The sequence below is a fragment of the Scomber japonicus genome, chromosome 10, assembly GCF_027409825.1.
Source record: "Scomber japonicus isolate fScoJap1 chromosome 10, fScoJap1.pri, whole genome shotgun sequence".
NCBI classification, from domain to species: Eukaryota; Metazoa; Chordata; class Actinopteri; order Scombriformes; family Scombridae; genus Scomber; species Scomber japonicus.
In genome coordinates, this window is record NC_070587.1 from 25,360,267 (window position 1) to 25,385,052 (window position 24,786).

General features: G+C 39.9%; 1 protein-coding gene across 1 annotated transcript in view; it reads left to right on the forward strand.

The window, feature by feature from the left end:
- Positions 1-11,738: 11,738 nt before the first annotated feature.
- adgrb1a (adhesion G protein-coupled receptor B1a) overlaps positions 11,739-24,786 on the forward strand; it is a 117,248-nt gene continuing 104,200 nt past the window's right edge. Inside the window, exon 1 of the mRNA XM_053326633.1 lies at positions 11,739-12,474. Within this exon, the coding sequence (XP_053182608.1) occupies positions 11,739-12,474 (736 nt within the window). The remainder of the gene's footprint in view (positions 12,475-24,786) is intronic.

Consider the following 24,786-nt stretch of genomic DNA (forward strand, 5'->3'; position numbering starts at 1 on the left):
GCAGGAGATTTGTATTTCAAAATAAACTATATTCATCTCTTCTACATGCATCGTATTGTCTGCCTTTTTCCTGCTGCATTGCTACATTGGGTGCGTCACTGGTGTTTTCCTGATTTATTACATGCATTACATATTTGCATCGCTGCCCCTCTGCAGTCAGCTGAAATATGTATTACATCATCTACACTGTCCACTGGTATGTTTGAAACAGTTTCCCCCATCATGAGACTTTTATTTTGTTGGGTATAATGACCTTTTAAGTCGTTGTAGATGATATTATAGCCTGAATAATCAATAGTTTTTATCAGTGTTATTAGTGTTGCTTAATCAAAGTGTGGAAAAGTCCATGACACAGCATTTAAACTGCCACTGGAGTTAGCTTTATATATTATAAGCGTGTGGATGGTGTTTTAGGTGGGTTACTGCTTCCTCAATGCAAGAGACTAGACTGGTTGTTCCTCCCACATAACACACACACACACACACACACACACACACACACACACAGAGAGAGAGAGAGTTGTATCCATAAGGTCTATGATGCTCTGTTTCCAAAGTTAATATTTCAGAGAGGATATGAATTATGGTTTGACGTACAGTAAAGCAGAAATCCTATTATTTTGGTGTGTGTGTGTGTGTGTGTGTGTGCGCGTCTTTAATTTCTTTAGAATCCACCACTATGTTTTACTTTATTCCGACTCTGCTCTAATCAATTAAAGCTCCCCACTGTCACTGTAAGACTTCCCATTGAGCTCTGCAGGAGCTGTAATGAAACGTGTATCTGAATAATGGTGCGCAACTTTGTGTGTTTGTGTGTGTGTGTAAGTATGAGTGTGCGTGTGTGTGTGTGTGTGTGTGTGTGTGTATGTGTGTCTGTGAGTGTGAGTGCAGTGTCTTCTCTCTGCTTATTAGAAACGCTTTGACATTTACCATGGTAAACACATTCATCAGCAGAGACAGATGATTATCTGTTTAATTTTGGAGCCTTGCATGAAATCGCAGGTTTTGTTGCTGCAGTCATCAGAGTGCAGCTGTACAGAAACTGATACAGCAGCAGTTTGTCAAGTAAAGAACCTCGTCATGTCTCCTCCAGCTTCTTGCTCTATTAACCTTCCTCACTCAGCACCAGCCAGGTATTTCTATATATTCAAAAATAGGTGGTGCTTGGGCATTTGGAGCATATTGACTATGCAGAATATACACTGTGAGGATGTTATTGATGTATTTCACAACTACTTGACAAAACTTATTATTAGAATCTATTGTAATTGCTGTAAAGGTGAATGCTACAAACTTTTCAGAGCATTTTTTTAAATCTATGGATAGTCAGTAGTTGATACTCTAAGATAGATTTTAGGTTAAATGTGTTCCTTTATCTCCAATATTACACATTAGTTTTAGTATTTTACACTCATTTAAATTCTTCACTTGTTGTAATGCTTTAGAAAATCACTCCTAAGTCACATCATGATTAATATTAGTATTACTTTCATCTTATTAAACACCACAGCCTTTTTGATTTCTAAAGTTATTCCCATGTTTTGTTCAAAATGACAAAAATGATCCAAAAAACATTGAAAGTCTAAAATTCTACACAGTTCTATAGCTTCCAGGTGAACTTTGATGCTGATCGAATCAATAAAGATTCATTAAATGTAATTCTTCTTTTTTTCTTTTTTTTAAACTTACAAACCCAATAAAAAAATAACTGTATAAAGATGACATTGCTTTAAGCCACCAGTATTACTAAATGAATACAGTTTGATATGTTTGTATAGTTTTAATCAGGATTCATGCCATGAGTATACACATATGGTATAATATATAATCATATGCAGTGTAAATCTGGTAATATATCAATATATTAGTGTTTCTAGCAGTGCAGTGAGTGAAGCTGGATACCTGAATATGTTGTTGTTATTTTTATCCTTAAGACTCAGTTCACTGCTCCACTCCACATGTGAGTAGACAAGCATTAGCTCAGCCTCTGTGTGTTTGATGAGAGTGTGATAAGAAACAGCAGGTGAACTTGATAACATAGAACATTAGGAAACAAAACCAGGGGGGGAAAAAGACCCTCTAATCATGTGCAGCCTTTGCTAAATGAAAAATAAATCTGCTTTTATTTATTTTTTTAATCCACTGTTAAATTTTAGTTTCATCGTTCCCTTTGATTTTTCTCATTTTCTTTTTACTCTGGCTGCTACACTGCAGTCTTCAGCTGATGAACATTCATGCTGCCTTTTTATTTGTTTTCATTTGGTTATGCATCTTCTGCCGTCTAGCAAAATTAGTATTGTTTGTCCATCTTGCAGAGGATTTCATAAAGTTCATGTGGAGATCAGACATTGACTGTAACATATCTGAGTTGAAATGAAAACTCCTCTTCGCGCTGTACATCAGGCTAACCTTATATAGATCAGCTTTTTCTTTCATCAGTCATCATTCCCTCTTTCTCTATCCCTTGCTCTGATTTCTCACCTGAGCGTGATATGCACCGACTGAAAAGCCACCACTATCGACATCAGCGGCGTAAACTGCTGTGACTGATGTCTTTGCCAAACTGACTTTGCATGTGAAAGAATTTGATGACACAGAGGAGCAATTTTACACAATTTGTACATCGTGGAAGAGGGAATCCATGTGCATCTGGCAGCTCGCAGCTTTTTGCCTTGTAGTTCATATGGCAGAGTGCTGCAGCAGCTCCCTGTGCTGCTCTGCTAATCAGCCTGTAATCCCTGTGCTGCTGATGTGAGAAGTGATGCTCCACGCGACTCTATCATTTTCTCATCAGTGCTCTCTTTGTCTCCGTCTCTATCTCTCTCTCCCTCTACATCTCTGTCTGAGGGACTGTTGCTGCTCCGTGATTGGTCCATTGTTCCGTCTCGCTCACAGAGGCAGCCTGTTGGGCATGTTTACATCGATTCATGCTTCTAGGCTGCTGGCTAATGCAACACCTTTGTTCTTTTAATTGCTTGTTGTTCCAGCCACAGGCTGAAAGGAACACATACTTACACAGTAACAGAATACTAAAATATCCACCCAGTGATGAACTCCCTCACTCTGAATACAAATGTTTGCTGGTAGCTGCTGAATATGGACAGGAAGTCAATATGTAGGAGATTATGTGAACATCTTGTCACTCCAGTTTTGGCAGTGTCCATGTTTTAAAAACTCCTGAGCTTGTCAATTCAGAAACTGAAGAAGATGTGCAGAAAGATTTACTGACAAACACACACTTGATCCACAAAGAGATACGGTAGCAGTTGTAATGTGCTGGTGTTGACCCAGTGAATGCCACGGCTAATCTGAAGGAAAAGAATAAAACCACTGTGGGTTTATTCAGGAATCACCCAGGAGACCTCGTCCCTAGTAACAACATCACTATAAAGATTGGTTACTATAGTGATGCATCTATAGCAACCGTCATAAAGCCAGGTCAGTTTGACCAGGAAGAAAACAGCTGTCTGTCCCTCACTGCATTTCATACTAACATCTTAATAGCCTATCAATAAACCATTCACACAGTCATTAGGTAAGCTACACATATATTGATACCAATATCAATACATGTGTTTGAGGAATAAAATAACATGTAGCGTTAGGAACTCAATCTTTGCCTTTTTTAATGTAAAGAATTACTTAAATGCTGACTGAATCGTGTTTTGGTGGCTTGGGCACAGCTGGAATCACACATTGCCACCTTATAACCGTTACCTTTCCCAGCAGACATGGAGTAACAGCATCCATTTGGGGCCATGTTTTGGTTATGATGAATATATTAACTGTCCTTTAAGCTTTTAGCTATTTTGCTCTCTCTTAATTCCTGAGAAAATGCCTGTCTCTCTTTAGTCTCCTTAGCTGCTAAATGCTCCACTTTGTTCACCAGCTAGTCTCTAACTGTGTCTGCCAGCTGTTTGGTGCTGGGGAGGTAAAGTACAGTAGATTTATCACAGGTTTGGGGATGTTTTTTGTCTGAAGAAAGCTGCTTACTGCTGGAAATGAGATTGATGAGAGTGGAGTTTGTAGGCCAAAAAAAAAAAAATCCCCAAAACTGTTAAAGTGGCTATAAACTAGTGATAAATCTCTGTGGGTGACACATCCAAAGTGGGAGTATCACTCTTTTACCACTGCAAGTAGCTATATTATTCATTGTTAATATATTAAAATATATTGATCATACAACTTTAAATATAATTATTACCCAGCCAGCATGTCCATGTGGGCCTCATAAGGGTTACATTTGGGCTGCAAGTGGGTTTATACAGTTCCCATGGTGGCCCAACTGGGTGAGACCCATGTAGGCCCCATATATTTGACCATATGGGGTTAAAGTTAAAGTTAAGTTAAGTTAAAGTTTAGCCAGCCCTCATGGGCTTCACATGTGGGGCCCATGTTTCTGAAACAATATGGGGCCCATACAATTTGCCCTGTTTATGCTCATGCCCGCTTAGCCCACTTACATCCTTTATGGGGCTCACACAGTCAGCCCACATGGGCTTCACATGTGGACACCTGCAAATTTGCCCAGTTCAGCCCATGCCTACTCAGTACCCATGTAGCCCACACTTAACCCATGTGGGGCCCTCATGGACATGCTGGCTGGGTAAAGAATGGAAATGTTACAAATGATGTAACTACAATAAAATATTTGTAAAAAACCTCAATAATATAATTTAATATAATTCATATATCTGTACTGCAATTCCTAGTTACAACACTTAGCCTGATATTAATACATCTATAATATAACTATAAAGAATGATTATTTGGATTTACAGTGTAGAAGTTGGGCACTAAAAAAATAGTTGTAGGCTCCAGGTTTGTAAAGGATACTAGAGTTGGACGTCTACATTCATACAAATATTAACATATTTTGGAGTTATTTATTCATTATGGACTGAGTGTACAGTAGGAGCTGGATGTGCCTGTGACAATTTTCACACTTGTTTCACTTGTGTCAGTGTGTGATTGTTTGACACAAAGGAAGAACACCGTGGCCTTGATATGATCATGTAGCCACTAAAATAAAACCTTTTTGACTTTTTGACTCTGTTCTGTCTTTTGATGCCCAGCTGACCAAAGTACTACAATCCTACTTTGCCCATTTGAGATAGTTAACCAAAAGCAGGTCATTCCTTTCCTCTGCAAACGTAGAAAAGGTCATCCATGCTTTTATCTCATCCAGACTTGATTACTGCAATGCACTTTATTCTGGCACCAGCAGGCCAAACATCTGTAGACGGCAGTTGGTACAAAATGCTGCAGCCAGGCTTTTAAGGTAGTAAGAGAAGTGAGCAAATTACACCAATCCCTGCTACTGGTTACCTGTGAACCGCTCACTTCTTATGAGCCTGATTGCTGCCTGAGATCCTCCAGCAGGGCCCTACTGATGGTTTCTGTATCTCAACATGTTACATGTTACTTTCTGTTAGAGGCCCTCAGCTCTGGAACTCCCTGCCTGGAGATATCAGGCAGGCAAACTCAGTGTCATCTTTCAAATCTCTTCTTAAGACTCTGGTTTGGATCTTTCAGTGCATTATCTGATTTTTATTTTAAAGCACTTTGTAACTTTGTTTTGAAATATGCTATATAATTAAAGTTATTATTCTGATTATTTTCCTACCTGTGCATCACAAGAATCTGCTTTATTTGACTTTGCATTGCTGTCAGATCCAGGCAGCATATCCTTGTGTTTGGTTTCTAATTGGAATTTAGAATTGAATTAGCGCGGCTCTCACTGAGGAACCATTTATCTTTCCTTTCTGTAATTGATAACATATATAACACCTTAGCTCCGAGCTCTTTTAGCTAAACCTCTATGTTGCTGTGCTTACCTACAGTTTTAATACTGACACATTAAGTCACAACTGCATGCCAAATTATTGTGCTATACTTGAAATTAATGGATTAATCATCATCATCCAAGCTAGGTTATATAAGATATCAATTTTAAGCACTTAAGGGCTTTAAAACGGTATCTTATGTTTGTCATGCACAGCACCAACGTTCTTAACCCTTTATCGACTATACCTCCAATCATCCAAATACATCCAAAATAGCCTCCCCATGCCTCCCTGTGAGTTTATAGTTTTTATATATAGATTTACCCTAGACTGGTGAGAAATCATATATGGTCACTTCATTGACCCTGATTTGCAACATAAAAAATTAAAAACTTTGAAAAAAGTCACAAAAGCAAAGGAAGTCATGTAATATCCCCCAATGACTCTCTGGGGTTGAAATTTTGAATTTCCAAGTATTTCAATGAGTGCTCTGTAAAGGGTTAAACTATGTGCTTTATTTTGAAAAGCCCAGAATCACAATTGATCGGAGTTCTTCTGTATCCTGCAGACTCTGTGTCTTGATAGTCTTTCCAAAACTATAATACAACATGTAACAGCAGAGATCCAAAGAGTTGCATTGATTAATTGACGAGGAACATCAAGTTTAATCTCTGGGTCAGATTTCATGCAGCAGACTGCCACCATGCAGCTCTGCCTCCACTCTCCTCTTTCACTGCTGGATCATCTTCTCCTCCGCTGCAGAGTAGATGAAAGTGTGTTAACAGCCGCTCTCTATCTGTTAGCTACTCAAACACAAAGATCGATACAGGATGGGTGGTGGTGTCTGACTGTATGTGGGTTTCTGTTGTGTGTTGGAGGTAGGGAGGTGGAGATTTGGGGGGTTAGTGCTCGGTAATGAGGAACAGGAAGCTCCAATAGAGTACTGCATGTTGGGCGAGGTTAGGAGGAGGAGAGCGGGGGAAGGAGGGATGGATGTGGGGAGTCTGGAGATAGATGAGGCGGAGCTGTCAATAAGGAGCAGCTCTTTATCCTCTGTTAAAACTCTATTCATTTCATTACTGTCAGGCACGTCTGGTGAAGGAGGCTTCGGCGGTTTTCCCTGGACGCTTTTTGGTAGGAGGTGAAGTTAGAGAGCTGCCACGTTGAGGCAGGATGAGGCAGGGTGAAATAGGATGAGGCAGAATAAGACGTGAGGCAGACTGAGATAAAATGAGACAGAGTGAATCACTGTACCAGAAGAAAAGCCTTTTGGTAGTAAGTGATATTAGATACAGGGACTTTGCCATAGCTTCGGGTTTTTGAGATGTGACACCACTGAATTAAACCAGGGGTTATTTCGGACTCACAAAAGGGGTGATCTCACCTCCTGGAGAAGACTGCAGAACAAGATAGAAGGAAACCTACATCCAATGTCTATCCCAGGCAGATGATTACAGCCCCAAATATAATTTCAGTAGCAGACAAAAACTCACAATCTTGCTTAATTCAAACTATTTGTTGTTGGGGTTTTTTACATTATCTTGAACTTTCTGATTATGTTGCAGAAAAAGCCTTCAGTTCAGCCAGTTAAAACTTCAGGTTCTTCTCATGTATTTGTAATTAACCCTTACATACTGTTTGGGTCAAATTTATACCATCTTGACATTTGATTTGATGACTTTTCCTAAAGTGGACCAAAATGCAAAAAAAATGTAAATATTTTAAAATTTTTCTCCAACAATGAGTGATGTGAAAGCTAAAAAATACACTCTCTCTGCTCTCTGAAACATGAATCAAGGTTTAGTCACATTTATTGATCAGTCAGATCCACTATTGATACTTTCTAAACACATCTGTGGTTCAACATGTGGTATAATATGAGGTCAAGGTGTTTGAGAGAATAACAGAGCAGGGAGGACCACACGGCAAAGCTCAAATTAAAGAAGTAATTTATTAAAGTTGACAACTGTAAACAACCAATAGTTTTAAAGTCAAAAATGACATGAACCAAGGCTACTTTTAACACAATCAAAAGACAGAACCAAAACCAAAAATGAAGGGTCAGAGAGTGAGAGGGAGAGCGCCATCCTAAACTTCCCCTGTTTAACAAGGCTCCCGACAGGTGACCTCCCTTGATGATGAGGAGGGACCAGACCATGTGGGAGGAGAGAAAACAGGAGAGTAGAAGGCAGACTAACCCCTTTACTATGGGAGGCCTAGGGCTGTCACAAAGGGTTAAAACCAAAAAGAACTTCAAGAGTCAAAAAGACACTTTTATACCCATCCTAGGTAGAGCTTATTTGCCCTAACCCTGAACATTCTCTCACACGAATCTCTCAACTATGAATCATAGAAGATTTATTGGAGTTCTAATACATCTTTTTTGAGTCTGCTGCCCAAAAAATAAGCATTAACTGTAATGACTCAGAAGGTACTGGACCCAAAGCACAAATTCAGATGCAAAAATCAAGCATCCAAAACAAAATGTATTTACTCACAAAATGAAAACTAGGCTACAAAGTAAAGAAGCCAGATAAACTGAAAGCGAGACGTCAGAAAAAAATCAAACAATATACTGGGAAGTTTTAGGCAGGACATATGACTTTACAATCTGACGGAGACTAAATGAGAAAGGGCTGAATATAAAAAAGGAGACTGAATGGGAGGCTGATGAGGATGATGAAGGCCAGCTGTGGAAGAGGGTGGGGAAGTTCAGATGAGTGGAATGAGGTGATTGCAGGGCAGGGACTGGCAGGATCCAAAATAACAGGAGAGTTAGTGAAAAACAAATGAACTGAGAATAAATAAAAACAGTCCTAAACAGCTGATCCTGTGACACTAACAGCATAATTTTGTATTGTTGGGTATTTTTAATATAATAGTGAAAGAATATGTATGCAGATACCTGGTTCATTCCCATAGTGAATGATTGTATGAGCTAATCAATACTATATTGGTAATATCTGAACAAATGGGAGGAAAAAAATGCCAAAAACGTACAGTTTGTCAGCATCATGACACAATAAACCCAAAATCCATGTCCACTTGCATGTAATGACAAAGCTGTGAAGACGTCAAAGTATGCAAACAACCAATGTAGTATAAATCCATTATGGTTATTTATCAGATCATACAGTAGATCTGGTTTAAATGTTGTGACTGATCAGAGTCCGTTCTGGTCTGGTTTAAGCTGGGCTGACAGATGGAACATTAAATCATACAGTGTTTTGTGTTTTCTAATCATTAGCATGCTGCCCATCGTTGTGACTGGGACCAGTGATTTGCAAACACTGCTTCCACTCAGATCACAAACAGCAGCGGTGTCACCTTTCACGAATGAATGTCACCTGCAAATTGCAGATACATTTTCAAGTCCTGCTGGCTCTTTCATGTCCTCACACATGGATCTCAATCATAGAGCTTGTTTTGGTGAGTGAGTTGCGAAAATGAAAAATAGGAATACTTTATTATTATTTTGCAGCTTGCCATGTTGAAATTTGGTTTTAAAAAATTGGCCTCACAGTCAACAAAACATAGTGGGAGAAAATGTATGTTTTGGGATTCATTGGTAAATAGGTAAATAGGTCTACCTTCCAATAAAAAGAAGTAACAGAATTAAGATTAAAAAAGATTAGAGTTTATCCTCCATACACATCATATCAGTCTCTTTATTTACTGCTCTGATCTCACATATATGAGCTTCTCTAGCTTTCTGCAGTGATTTCCTGTTATTATTTAAAAAATGAAAAATGCTCTTGTTGACAAGGCCAGATGCACTGTTTGATTAAAGTTTGCTTAATTAAGTTTGTTTGCAATGGGAACATCTGTAGAGATGATATAATGCTGCACTGCTCCTGCTTTACTACTTTCTCTTTAGATTGTGTTTTATTGGTTTCTGACAATGTATCTTTTACTCCATCCCTCCCCCACACTTCCCCACAGAAAAAGCTCACAAGAAGGCGATTATTCCAGACGTTGTTTCTCAAGGGCCCACAGATCATTATGATTGATCAGTGCGGGCTGGTGTCTTCAGAACACTGAAATCTATACAGAGGAACTGAACGGGAATCCAATGGAGCCTGTTGTCAAAGTTATCGCCACATTTGATTTGTCGTGATGTGAAATTGAGGCCTGATTGAACAAAGTTGTCACTTTTTTAGCCTGAAAATCTGTCTTGAAAGTGTCTGTATTTTGGTATCATTAAGAAAAAAGCCCAAACTTTTTAAAGGATAGGCTCACAGATGTTTCAGGTCTGTCTTTAAACAACATTAGGAGCCCAAATGAAGACAGAAAGAGGTTTTCTTGCTGTAATCATTCTTCCTGTTCACCATTAGAAGATCCCTTCATAATGCTCTTACAATGTAAGTGATGGAGGACAAAATCCACAGTCCTCCTTCTGAGTCTTAATATGTCATCTTTGAATGGATTACATTGTATTTAGATGTTCACCTTCTCTGGTTTAAGCTGTTATTTGTAAGAATTTAGGGTTCCATATTACATTATAGTAAGTCAAGTATAATCATCACTACTTTCATTGAAACTGGGTCAAGTTTGACCCAGGATGACAACAGGAGTGATTATGTGCTGCTATTCAAGTATTTGAAATGGTTTTAAAACTATATCATGACTCAACTTTGACCAGTTTGTTAAAATCCATCAATATATTTTCCTCTGATCTTAAATGCAGTTAAAAGATAATTCATAATTCCTGCTTTTTCAACTAAAAAAGCAGAAATTGACCATCATTTCCAAACATATTGTAAAACCTGTGGTAATAAGTTGCGTGCAACTACATGCCATTTTAATGCATGTGTCTAATTCATTTCTATCACTTCCCAGAGCTAAAATCACTTTAGCTTGTTTTTATTTTGTATAATTGTCTCTCTTAATATTCACTTTTCTGTTTGAAACCTGCATTAACAATCCTTCTGACAGATGCCACAAATACTCCCCACTGCTGAGCAGACAGAGCACATTTTTTGTTTTTCATACAATACCTTACAATGGATAACAATTTCTACTAAAATAGCACCAATTTCAAGTCAATTAGTGCACTCAGATGAAACTATACAATTCTCACTACAAGACAAAACCAGGAGTGTGTATTTAAATTATATTGTTTACCATCCTAAAAGTATTTTCCACATCATAGCTTTTGAATAAAGAACATTGATTATAATAACTTAAAACAACAAAGCTACTCAATGGGAAGCGGCACTGCACACAACATAAAAGAGAAGTATAATAGAAGAAATGAGCCAAAAAGTGAAATATACCATCATCATTGTTTGAATGTGTATTTAAAAAGAGAAAACATCAGCTAATTGTTTCAGTTTTCAAAAACAAAGAAGCATATTGATCACAGCGTCTGTCTGTGGCTCGTCTCTGATAAAGTGGCATAATGAATGACTGCAGGTGTTGCCTTTTTTGTAATTAATAGTCTTATAATTGGACAAATTAATGAGCTGGCTGATGAAATATGGGAGCAGACATGTGAGGAAAGCAGTTGTCTCTCAGGAAGAGACCGATCTGAACTTGCGTAATGAAGAAAAGTTAACTAAAATCACCCCCTCCCTCCATCTGCTTCTATTTGACTTGTTCTCCGTGCCCCACCCCTCCAAGTCACTGCTGTTGCTCTTAGTTTAAACAATAAAAGCTGAGATTTCTTATCCAATTCATGTCTGATCAGAAAGTCTAATTCTTATCTTGTCTCCATTCTGCAGGTTCATGTGAATCTCGGGGTTGACTGATGCAGCCATGGGCCGATCGCTGGATCTTTGAGAGCTGGAACCTTCCTCGCCCTCCTCCTCCACCACCTCTGCGTCGTTTTCCTCTTCCCCCTTCTCGTCCTTCTGTTCTTCCTCGTCCCTACAGAGCTGGAAATCTCGTCCTCCGAAACCAGAAACCACCTTTCGACTTGTGATACCTTCTCCCTCCCATCACCCGCAAACCATGACAAGTGTCGTTTCTCGGTTTCTCGGCCAAGCGAGGTGGCCTCTCCCTGCGCTGCTTTTGTATTTCGTCCCCCTGCTGCTGATGGCCAGTCGTAGCCAGGCAGCCCCCTCAGGTCCAGAGTCGGACTCCTGCTCCACTTTAGTTCAGAGCCGCTTCTTTGGCTTCTTCCTGTCATCGTCAGTGTTCCCCACCATGCCTTGTTCCTGGACCCTGCAGAACCCCGATCCACGGCGCTACACCATCTTCATCAAGGTGACCAAACCTACAGAAGACTGCATGCCATCACAGCTCCGCACCTTCCAGTACGACTCCTTCTTGGAGACCACGCGGACCTACCTGGGCATGGAGAGCTTCGACGAGGTGGTGAGGCTCTGCGACACCTCTGCGCCGATTGCCTTCCTGGAAGCCGGGAAGCAGTTCCTCCAAATGAGGAAGGGACATCCTCGGGTTGGGGCGGCCATCGCGGATGGTGATGGGGATTTCAAAACAGAATATTTAGTCGTGGGGAAGCGTAACCCCAGCATGGCGGCCTGTCAGATGCTGTGCCAGTGGCTAGAGGACTGTCTGGCCTCCAGCACATCGAACAGGCCTTGTGGCATCATGCAGACGCCATGTACATGCTGGGAGCCTCCGCCACAGCTCAGTGAAGGAAATAGCTGCTACCACAATGGAGTTTACCTGGAAAACTGTTTACCCAGCGTGAAAGAGAGTGGAAAAGATGCAGAGATAAATGGTGAGTAGATAAGCTTTTTACGGTTGGTTAACTAAAAAATGTTTACTTCTAAAGTATTTGCTAAGGGGATTTACAGCATCAACTACAAAGTGTCCAGAGAGTTCTAAGTGCTGAGATTAACAATTACTTCTGCTTCTCTGTAAAACAATAAGGGAGAGGCAAAATGGATTTATGTGAAGTTTTTTCCATCTAACCTCCAAAAGGTCTACCACACTCTCAGCAAAATGAGAGGAATGGCATCTTCGGTTGCAATAAAGCCGGGGGAAAATGTGTATGATTTGTGAAAAGTGAGGATAATTGCGTGATATCGGCAAAAAAAAAAAAAAAAAAAGTGACGCGCTTTGGCTTAAGTAGAGGGAAGAAAGTGGAAGACAAAGTAGCAAATGGAAGGTTTACGGTTTCATCTGATGGAATCTTTGTGACCTTGCAAGGGTCAGCACCGTGTTCAATCCCTCTGTGGTCCGGGGAGGGACACTCGATCGGCCTCCGGGAAGCTTGTGGAAACAGAAGAGAATCAAGTGCTGATATTTGATAGCTTTGGGGATGCTCAGAGCAAAGGAGGGGGATGGTGATGTAAAGAAAGACAAAAGAGGGAGATAGAAGGAGAGAGGCAGAAATGCAATGGGATAAGAGCCTGTGGCTTGAAGTCTAATTGTCTGCTGCCTGATCTTGGCTCCCTCTTCCCTTCCCTTCCCTTCCCTACCCTTCCCTTCCCTCGGCAGACAGGATGTGGCCTGACATCTCTATCCTGGCTTCGTCAGAGTTATGGCCACAGGGGCGGAACATTTCTCAGCTCCCCTTACTCCCCTTAACCTTTCCACCATCTTTTTCTCCCTCTTTCCTCTGCTTCTCTTCAGTCGCTCCCACTAATCAGCCCGTGGTCTTATTCTCTCGGTCCTCCTCCTCCTCCTCCTCTTCTTTCTTCTGCCACCATTGCCGCCTCCCCATCTTTCTCTCCCAAGGCTGATAGTGGGCTGATACTGAGCCAGTTGTGGGTTGTGGGAAGCCAACCAAGCAGAGAAGATGTTGCGGTGGGTATCTCCAGCCTTATCCTCCTCCAGTCTCCAGAGCGGCTAATATCCCCTCGCCACTCCAGCCTCCTCTCTCTGCGAGTTATCGCACTTATGTAATCCCGCTTATGGTGCCTCAACAGTGGGGTGTGGGCTGTTTGTGCCTCAAGTGTGAAAAATAAAAAGAAGAAATATACTTACACATATACATCCACTGTTGGCTTTGGCAGAGATAGAAAGACGTTATACCTTTTTCTTTTTCCTTCTTTGTGCTTAAACCCACAAGGGTGAATCGTCTCCTGGATGATAATCCCAGGTTTAGAGTGGCTACGGAACCCTGTGATGAGTTCAAATGGAGGCACGGAGTCTGAATATTTGGCTGGATGGGTGACTGGATGGATTGAATTGGTGGATGAAGATAAAGAGCGGCTGGGGAAGACATAATGGATTCTGTGTGGAAATAGGTCGGGGAGCCGGGTGGTTATGGCCTGCTGTGCAGCGAATGGGGGAATGGAGAGGTGATAGTTGTGAGTGATGAATGAAGGAAAAGACAATAGATACAGAGATGAGAGAGAGATAGAGCGGGAGAAGAGAATGAAGAGAGAGTGAAGAGGCTGACAAGAGCAGAGATGGGGGAGTTGTCGGAGGTGGACCAGACTTGATGAGGATAGATAGTTGTTTCTTGGGTCAGGCTATACACAGCTGGACCCGTTTGGTCTGGGCGCCCTTAGTAACTGAGGAGTTCATACATTACAGTCTGTCTCCCAGCCTCCTTCACTCCCTGTCTGCAGAGGGAATGAAGGTCCCGCCCAGTAGCAGATGGAGGGGTGAGACCTGCTGTCAACACTAGAGCTGTGCTCATGTCCAGCTCATAGATACGAGACGAGGAGTTTGGCTCCTTATCGGTGGTGTGGGAGCTTTGCCATGTGCTCACACAGCCCTGTGCACCTAAAGCACAAATGTTAACTCAACATCGAAACAATGACGCTGGAGTCAATGAAAAGAGAAAAGTTATTCTTTTAGCCCTCACATACTGTTTATATTCGACACCCTCACAGTAAGAATCTCCTCATAAAAAGTGTTTATACCAAATGTTGAAGCACAGATGTGTTTAGAAAGCATCAATAGTTGATCTGACTGATCAATAAATGTGATTAAACCTTGATTCATGTTTCAGAGAGCAGAGAGAGTGTATGTTTTAGCTTTTACATCACTCATTGTTGGAGAAAAAACATCTACTATCACACAATATCATGTCCTATTTGACCTAAGACATGAAAATATAACATAGCAATAATGATGGAAATGTATTTAATGTAAAGTGAAAATAACAAGAAGTTTATGGAAGTGCGGGGTTTATTGTATAACCATTAGAGCCATCAGTCTTCACTGCTACATCATAAAAACTACTATCTTATTAAAACTATTAACTATTCATTTCACTAAAACACGTGGCAATAGATACAGATAGAACTTGACACAGAACAGACTCAATGGACAAACATGTGTAGCACCTATACAAAAGTATAACATTTAAAATATTTAGATTTATTTATTTATTTAGATAGGAAAAGTCATCAGTTTCAGAGTAGAAAACATTTGGGCTGTTTTTACAAGCTGTCAAATGTCAAAATGGGTCAAATTTGGCCCAAACAGTATGTAAGGGTTCAATTGAAAATTTACATTATAGCCACTGTTTGTAGAATTTGAAAACAAAGTATTTCATAGATAATCATAGTGAGTTACCATTTTGTCTCATTCAGCCTGTTGCAATGGTAATACGAGCCAATTTCTGACCACAGTATGGTATATGTCACTATTGGACAACCATGATTTAACTTCAGTGTCAATGTCCAGTGCCACTACAGGAAGCAGTGGGCCCTTCAAGTAATGAGGCAAGCAGTTAAAGGTGTAGAAGTCGAGGTGTGGAATAGGCATGAAGCGTCTGACTTTCATCTATGTGATAGATTGGAGTTTCTGTTCTGTCACAGATCTACAATGAATGTTCCTTTTTATTAAATGTAAATCTTTTCCAAACTTTAACCATGTGTTTTACGGCCTAACCTTTTATACATTATTTTATATCATCCCTAAAATGTAACCATCCATAATTGTGATGCAAAAATTATATAGGATATTGCAGAGAGCAGGAATTAACATTTGACTCAAAAATCAATGAGGTACAGGTAGACCTGTCTAATATCAATGTTTGTATCTTGCAACTGGGTTTTTTGTATGTGGTTTTAGTTTGTGGTAACCAATCAGTAGCAAGTCATTGTCATTGCAAGGAGCAGATACCTTAACATATTTCTTGATGATTAAAGGAATGACTGTTTAAGAGGTCAAGACATAGACAAACAGCAATGAATGTTACTGTCAAAACCATTCATGGATGTGTTGTAGGTTAACCAGCCCATTCACCTTCACTGGGATGTTCACTGAGAGTCTTCTTCAAACAACAATGCATGCCACCAAACTATTTATAACTATGCTACAATCAGAAAGGGTTATTCATGTCACACTGTGGTTGCTGTGAATAATGCCACAATTTGTCATGCTCTGTTCTTTCAGTTCCGGACATGATCAATCAATAATCTATTAATCACTGCAGATAAGTTGATTGTTCAAGGAAACATCCACCAGGACAGGTGCAAAGATGGAGTGCTGGTATTTGTGCAGTAAATTCCAGGCCTATAAAGGCAGGGTTAGTCCTGTGTGTGTACAGTGTGTATGCTTAGATTCATATATTTACTCATAGATAGATGGGCTCAATATTACTCATTTATTAATACAAAATCGGATGTTACTCAGCGACTGTGTTTGACCTCTGTTATCAGATATGATACAGCTTGATTATCTGCTTTACTACATCAATAACTTCATCAATAGAAAGCTCTTAACCTGTATTGATTCTAATGTGACCTTTTGATCAAATTTGAAGGATGAAATGCAGTTTTTAATCAATACCTCTCTGGTTATGGTTGAGAGTGTCTGTGAATAGGAATTTCATCGTCTAATTTCACAGTATATTTGCAATGAGAGCAAGATTTTAATTTTTACTGTAATATTATAATTAGAGCCAATGAGCAAAAATATGTGATTTATATATCCATATCTCACTGTGTGAGCTGTGTAGCTCCTGTGAGAAATGAGAAATATTTAACCTTTACATTGAGAGGACTGTGACATCAGGGCTATTTTTGGAATGTTCTGACATTCAAATGGTGTAAGTTAAAGGTTCAGGGACATGTGGACAGCTTCAGTCCAGAAACATCTTCCATAAAATCCATTTTTGGTGAGGCATCGTGCATGTGTGTGGATGTATTTGTGTCACGACGTGTGGCACAGAGCAGGAGAGGTTTCATTTGTTAGTCCTCAGTGGACAGAGGAGGAGACAGTGAGTGATTAAAGGATGGATCAGAGAGATGTGAAGAAATGAGAAGGCGTATGACTCAATTTAAACACAAGTGACACGATTGTGATAGGTTTGAGATAAGGAAAGAAGTGATCAAAACAAAAGTGCGCTGAAGGTGAAGAGGGAAGATACACGTCACCCACAATGCCATTGGGCCATTTGGGGTTCGACCTTGGTTATACTCCATGCACTTTCAGCTTTGCTGTTATTTTCAAGTGTGAAATATTAAATAAAGCAGAAAAGCTTCAGAAAATAACCAAACAAGGACACAGTGTCGCAGACTGAGAGCACTCTGCATGGTGACACAGAGAGGTGGTGTCACCCAACACCAAAAAATTTGCTTTGCTCTCTGGAATGTTATGAGCCATCTGAATAGAGTGAACTGAAACCCCAAAGATTCTCCAATTTCTGAGTATTTTCATGTCTAGACTGAATATGTCAAATTATCAACACACCCTTACCCCTTTCAAAACCAAGAAATACACCTTTCTTCTGCCTGAATGTGTCATCTGCTGTACGCATTGCAGTCATCACCTCTCCTGCAACTTATTGTTCACTGATCAATTTTTTAATGGAACATTAATGCAGTCCTCATTAACTCTGAAAATCTGGAAAAATGTGTGTTCAGTTGATCAGTCAGTAATGTAGGAGCTGATTGTGATAAGGTTTTCCTCAGGTATTTACAATCTGAAATGTCTGACTTAGACCACAAAACAACAAAGTCTCAAAAGCATCAAGGGTTCTTTTTGGGAGGAGAGGTTCCTTCTACCTTCTTTTCAATTTCTCTGAAGGATCTACCTCTGCTGGGTGTGTCTTTTGGAGGAAACCCTAACCCTAACCCCTAACCCTAACCCTGTGCTGGGTGTACAGTACCCTGCCTCTGGCCCAGTGCATGCAGGGATAGGATCCAATATAAGCGAATGTACAAAATAGAGGGTTCAAGTCTTGCTGATCGAAACTGTTTTCTACAGTTCCTGATACTTTAAGAAACAAAGATAATCTTGTCTACCCTGCCTTCGAAAAGATCTGCCACTCACCACGTAATATAATAAATCTTTTGTCTCTCATAATGTTGGAACTGGAGAAATATACAGTATTTTTTCTCCCCTTCTGAAGTTTCTTTCTGTTGCTCACAGTTTTCTAAAAATCCTGATTCCAGGCTGAAATTGGTTTGTCAAACTTATGGCGGGGATAGCTACGCAGCTGTCAACGACTACCAGGCATATGTGTTGCAAAGGTTCCTGTCATGCAGAGTTGTGTGCCACATCCAGTTGAGAAGCAACAATGAAAACTAATATGAGTTTTTGTTTTCACCCCTGGCCCAACTGCTTTGTTATTTACTGTTCTGACATGTAGAGCCTGTTGATAATTACACAGCATGGACCAATGCCACATCCTGCAGCATATGCCAGAGATGGGCCTTTATAAAAATACAAACAACTCGACAGCAAATTAAACCTATGCAACACAACAGAGTACAAAGAGTAATAGAATGGACCTTTTTCAAAGTAGGCATTGTGACATGCTAGAGCTGGGAAAGAACATTAATGATGGTAGTGTTTTTTTCCATGGTCATGACCCTGGTATAGTACAGCTTCTTTGGATACTCGCTGTACTTCTGTATAGTGACAAAATAAAGCCTATCTATCTATCTATCTATCTATCTATCTATCTATCTATCTATCTATCTATCTATCTATCTATCTATCTATCTATTGTAGCTGAGCAATTGTTAATTTCATCAGTGTCACCTGAGCTTTTCCTGCCAACACTGTCACAACAAGAAAGTGAAAGAACCCAAATGCAATCATGCACACAGGAACAGCCCATTGAGTTTATTGGTAAAAATAATATAACATTAAGGCTTATAGTAAAGGTGCCAAGGTAAAACAAAAGGATCCAGAAAATAAAGGAAAAAGTAAAAGGATACAGGCACTCTGTAAGATTTGGGTTCTTCAAATGACACTCAAAGGTACAAAAGGGAAAGGGTTGGAGAGCTAGTGAGACAGAAGGACTGATGGGCATAATAAGAGGCAGGTGTGAAAAAGGTGAGGATGGTTTGGGAAAAAGAGCAGGTGAACAGGTGCATGTGGGAGTCAGGTGATTGGGACAGGTGGAAAATTCGGAAGGTGTCTGTTGGCCAGATGGTGAATGGCAAGGACCAAAGAGATAGGGAAGTGAGTGTGGTTTAAGGGAGGGAGTCAGAATCGACAAAACCAACAGGACTGAGGCAGTTAATGTGACAATGACAAATCAAAAGATGTGTAAAGATACCATTAAAACAAACTGACACACTGATTATTCATGACTACATATTGAATTTTAAATGACTCTATCTCTGAACTCTTTTTAGGTCCAAATGTTGATCCTAAATTTAGGATATGAAAGATTTAACACGATGATTGAAGCTGAATAAAAACACAGTGTCTAGTTTCAAGTCTAGTACAAGATGTCTCCCCTAATTCCCAATATCTGTCAGTGTGATACGGAACAATTGAATAGCTCTTCAAATGGCCTTAAAAATGAATGACTGAACTGAACCTTCATGAAGGTGGCATTTATTGCAGGGCTATTGGACTGCATTCGTTTTATCTAATTAAATAAATAAATAACTGGCAAATGAATGTAGTTTGTTGGGATTGGGCAGTTTCATTGATATCACTGTGTATTATATAGTTTGTCCACCAGAGAGCGCTGACAAAAAATGTTCTCTACACACTGTAAAATGTCTTAAAAAGACATTTTTTTAAAGGCTTGGCACCATTTTCCCAACTCTGCTGTTAGATTTGTAGCACCAAAAAATTACTTTCATCATTCTTAATGGTCCACTGATCTTGTGTGACTTCCTGCATAGCTCTGCCAGCCTTCTACCTGAGCTGAGGTTTAATCAGCCAGGATAAGTGAAACGCCTTGTGTGGTTGCACATGTCTTAAAGGACAGTTTCGCAATTTTTCTCTTTGTCTTAAACCAGCAGTCAGGTGTTCATATGAAAGGTGAAAGAGGTTTTCCTCTGTGTAATCATTCCTCCTGTTCGTACTGAAAAGATCTCCTTCAAAAGTGCTTTCAATGGAAGTGATGGAGGACTGTATCCACAGTGAGTCCACACAGTCATTTAAAAGTAGATGATCAGCTTCTATTGAGCTTCATCAGTGTGAGTTATTCATATCAAGTGATATCTGACACATCACGTCTTTTTACCTTCAAATTCCCTCTTAGTGTTTCCTGTTGAGCTGTGGTGGAAGTATAGTAACAAAAAGAGGAACTTTGACACTAAAAAGACTGTAACATTGAAACATAAAAACTGGATTTGAACGGCTCTAAATGTTAAGAGAAAAATAGTCTATGTGTGTCAGTGTTTGTTTTGTTTGTTTCTTCCCTGTTGTGCTCCACAGAAGTACAACACAAGGCTTGACCCATTCTCTTGATGTTGATAATTATCGTCGCTGTCGGAAACCTAGTGTGTCCAAACCATAGCCTAGTATAGAATAGCAATCATGAGCTTCGGTGCCCAAGGGCCCCTTGGGGTACCAATCCAGTCTTGGACAGGAGGAATAATTACAGCAAGAAAACAAGTTTCCGTGTTCATTTTGGCCCCTGACTGTAAGAAAACTGTGAACAAGTCCTTTAACAAAAATGTTTAGGTAATGTGTCCAATATTGGTATTGGCCTGAAAATTCCATTATCGGTCGGTCTGTACAAACATGTAGACCAGTGGACAAACAGTTTTATTCACAATTGTGTGTGTGTGTGTGTGTGTGTGTGTGTGTGTGTGTGTGTGTGTGTGTGTGTGTGTGTGTGTGTGTGTGTGATAAACTAACAGCAAGGGAAAAAGAACTTTAAAATGTTTCCCTCTGAGCAGTTTACCTGCACTGTCTCCACCGAGCCTGTCAGTTCTATAAATGCCAGAACAGTGTTGATATACATCATTTCCCTAACTGCGATCACAGTCTAATCAGTGCTGTCTAACATATTGATTGTGATGGACAGAAAAGGAAATCATAAATCTTCCAGACTGATCCACTGTCCTAAAAACTGACAGTAAATAAAAAGAAAAAGCAAGGAAGAAACCATCATAAACCCTCCTGACTTGCACTTTTCCCCTCAGTCTGTGGGAGCTGGCAGTGGTTGATGAAGTTGGATGCATGCAGCTGTACTGTCTTTCCCTGCAAGCCTCTGCATGGCTGGACCACATTGTTGCTAAACTAAGGGATTTCCAGCCCGCCTCCATAAAGAGCACTGAGGAATCCTAAAGCAAGTCTAATGCATTAGCTCCTCTTCACACTCATGCTTGGACTCGTGCGCAGGCATACGCACTGAGTGGAGCGCTCACACACATGCACACACACACACACACAAACGTGGTGAAATGTCACACCAGAAAATGGCACATACACTGGTGCAACCACGCACCAGCCCCTCGTGACTGAGTGTGGGTGGCTGACTGAGGGAGAGAATAAAGCTGATTTTGTGTGTGTGTGTGTGTGTGTGTGTGTGTGTGTGTGCGTGTGTGTGTGCATGTGTGTGCGTGCGTGTGCTTGTGTAAAGCATGTGCAAAGAACGAGGTGTGGTGTTAACCACAGGGGGCGCCGTGTGGGCCGGGAAAAAAAACTGAAGAGAGATGGCAGTAAGATGCTCCGTGCTGGTGTAGAGGTCGCTCCGTCTGCAGGGAACCTCACAGCCTGTTTGTGAAGTTTTCATATGGAGCTTCTTTTTTTTGGGGGGGAGGGGGGTGGGGGGGGGGTGGAGGAAAGGAAAACAATTAGCAAAGGCATGCTGTCCTACATGTAGTTGACCTCATTAATGATCTGTGCAGTTATTAGAGACTGGAGGCTGTGATTACATGCTCCACAATTATTTATTTCTAAGTGAAATCAATCAGATTGACAATCCCCATTGATGCATTTAAATAGGTGTTAAATACATGATAAGAGAAGGTGAGAGAAGGTCTCTGTCATGTGGGATACAACAAGCCCACCACTGCACCATGGGTAAACTTTTGGAATCATTACTGCTTTACCGCTAGGGCTTCTGTTGATCTACCCGCCTCTACACTGTCATATCAATGCATTATATTCAGATTGCAGCATAATCAATACATAAGATTGAGTCATACATCATAAATGTCAGGGTATTTTCTGTAAGTCTTGCTGATGTTACTTTTTGTGTGCTCCAGGTTCCCAGCAGACACTCAGCATATAGTCAATCAAGGTCACATGGGAACTGTAAAAACTTGTTGTAGTTTAAAGCTGAAACTCTATCTTACTGTTCATTATTATGTGGATCTGCAGAAAGAGCATACAAAGTTTAAACCTCCGTTTTCATACAGAACGCTGTTTCTTTTATAAGCAGCCAGTGTTCTGTGACACAGGTTAAAATCACTTTTTTTATTGTAAATTCATTGTTGTGATTATTAGAGGGATAACGGGCTTTGTGTAAACAAAACATTTATTTGAATATGATAATGCTCTCCATGGCTCTTGAGCTGATCTGCTGCCTTTATCTCTTCTATGAAAACAGTGAAGTTTGCATATAGCTCATAGGAATATCACATGAAGGATTACTCAATATTTACGAATGCAGTAAATGTTACAGTATGTCTTACACCTATTAAAGAATTTAGCAACAATATACATGTAGATGTTGCTATATTTTCTATATTACACATTTATATTTTTGTAGTACATTTTGACTTGTATGAATTAAAAAATCACCATCACCTTGGATGAAAAAATTGCTCTTGTCTTTTGTTTACTCAATATGTCTTTCAATACAGAGAGATCTGGATGTGTATAACAATATTTATTGAGGTTTCCAACAGAAACAGATTATTGAGGACTAGACTTGTATGTGAAGCATCTTCATAGAGCCATGTCTATAAGAAGATAAGACCCTATAGTCTAGCTGCTGGTGGTGGTGGTTGATGTAAACCTTCTGATGAGTTTCCATGGATATCATGGGGGTCGTGGAGATGATGAGGAGTAGGTGGTTTGCGCAATAGAATGCCATGATATTTAAAGGATGATATGTAGGAAGTGATTGGCTAGAGGAAGGTAAGCAGAAATATCATTTGTCAGATGTCAGAATTGGATGGATTTCGATGGTGTTGGAAAGCTGAAGTGATGGCAGAACATGGAGTCCAGTAAGAGATCTTCCTCACTGAACTTACATCAAAGCTTCACTTAACTCACAACTTTAGTACTTTAAATCCAGCATTAAAAAGCAGCATAAGCAGCTCATGTATGGCCAATGTACACATGTCACTTCTTGTCTGTAAGCTGTCTGTAAGCTGCACTGGACTGATGATTGGAACTGTAGTGCTTAAACTCAAAACACATGAATTAAAAAAATAATAAAAGAGTACAAAATATATGGACACATTCCTGAGACTTAAACATTAATGAATAACAATTTAAAGCATAATTCCTCATTGGCTCACTTTAATTGTGTTATAATGAACTATTAGGGATGTGTCTTCCATTCCTGGGTCTTTGGTGGTGTAATTCTCTGGATAATTGCCCTTTTTGTAGACAATGAGACATCTTAATGAGCTATTTCTTACACAGCTGCAATTGTGTTTAATTGGATTGTTTGCTATCTAAAACATCAGCAGATGTTGCATTTTGCTTTCCGTTCCTGTGAACTGCAGAGCATTCTTCTTCTAGGGTCACATTATAAGGTGTTTGTAGATTGAATAGGCAGCAAAATTCCACCTCACATAATCCCAAATGGAAAGAAAAAAGATTGTTTAACTGAAAATGCTGAAAATGTTCTGTCAGTGTGGTTTGTATGTCCGTGTGATAGTGCTGCTGTGTCTCTCTCAAATCTTCTGTTAGTACACTTCTGTATAGTACACTGTGTACACTCTGTACTTACTTGTGCAGTTTACAAATTTCAACAAGTTAATGTTGGTTCAAATCAAACACAGCCATTGCGCACTTACCAGAAATGATGATGCTGTGTCTGAAATCTTTATTTAATATTTTGAGTGCATAAGTATGTTCACACTGAGAAGTATGGAAAATGCAGTGCACTATGAGTACCTGGATGGAAGTGGAGGGACCACTTTTCAAACAGGAAATAGCGGCCAAGGACGTTGAACATTTCTGCATTACACACATATAATATATGTTTTGCACTAAGCACCACTATACTGTTGTCACATATAATCCACCAGTATGTTAATTTAGTAGTCTGTAATGATTTAGTACCACGACCGCAAATGCTAACGCTAGCTTGCTTGTGAACTGTACTTGTGCAGTTCACAAATTTCAACGAGTGTAATAACAGAAGTGTACTAAGAAATATGTGATTTGAGACGTTGCACTAGTTACCGTTAGCAAGCTAGCATTAAATGAACCCAATAAATACACTGATGGCTTATATGTGACAACAGTATAGTGGTGCGTAGTGCAAAAAACCCATGTATAATTTCTATTTGTATAATGTGGAGATGTTCACTGTAGTTACAATGTTTGAAAAGCGGTCCCTCCCCTTCCCTTAAGCAGCCAAGATGGTGACTGTTGAGGGAGAGAAGTGTCCATAGTTCCACACTCAACTTTTTGATTGAACATACTCAAAATATTAAGTGTATGTACAGGTTTGAGACACAGCATGAGTCTCTTACAGTATGTGTGTGTTATAAGCACAAAGAAACAAAAGATAAACATGTACAGCGCTACTTCAATGGCAGCACTTTTGGGCAAATTAAATCTTAAAATAACACTACATGCCATGTCTGCCCTTGTGAGTCATAAGCCTGTGTATCAAGGGAATGTAAATCAAGCAAAACCAGCCTTAGGTTAAGGTTACAGTATTAGCTCCAAAAATGACACTACAGAAGTGAACAACTTAGCATTTGAACAAAGTTCAAGGCAGTGACCTGAGCAC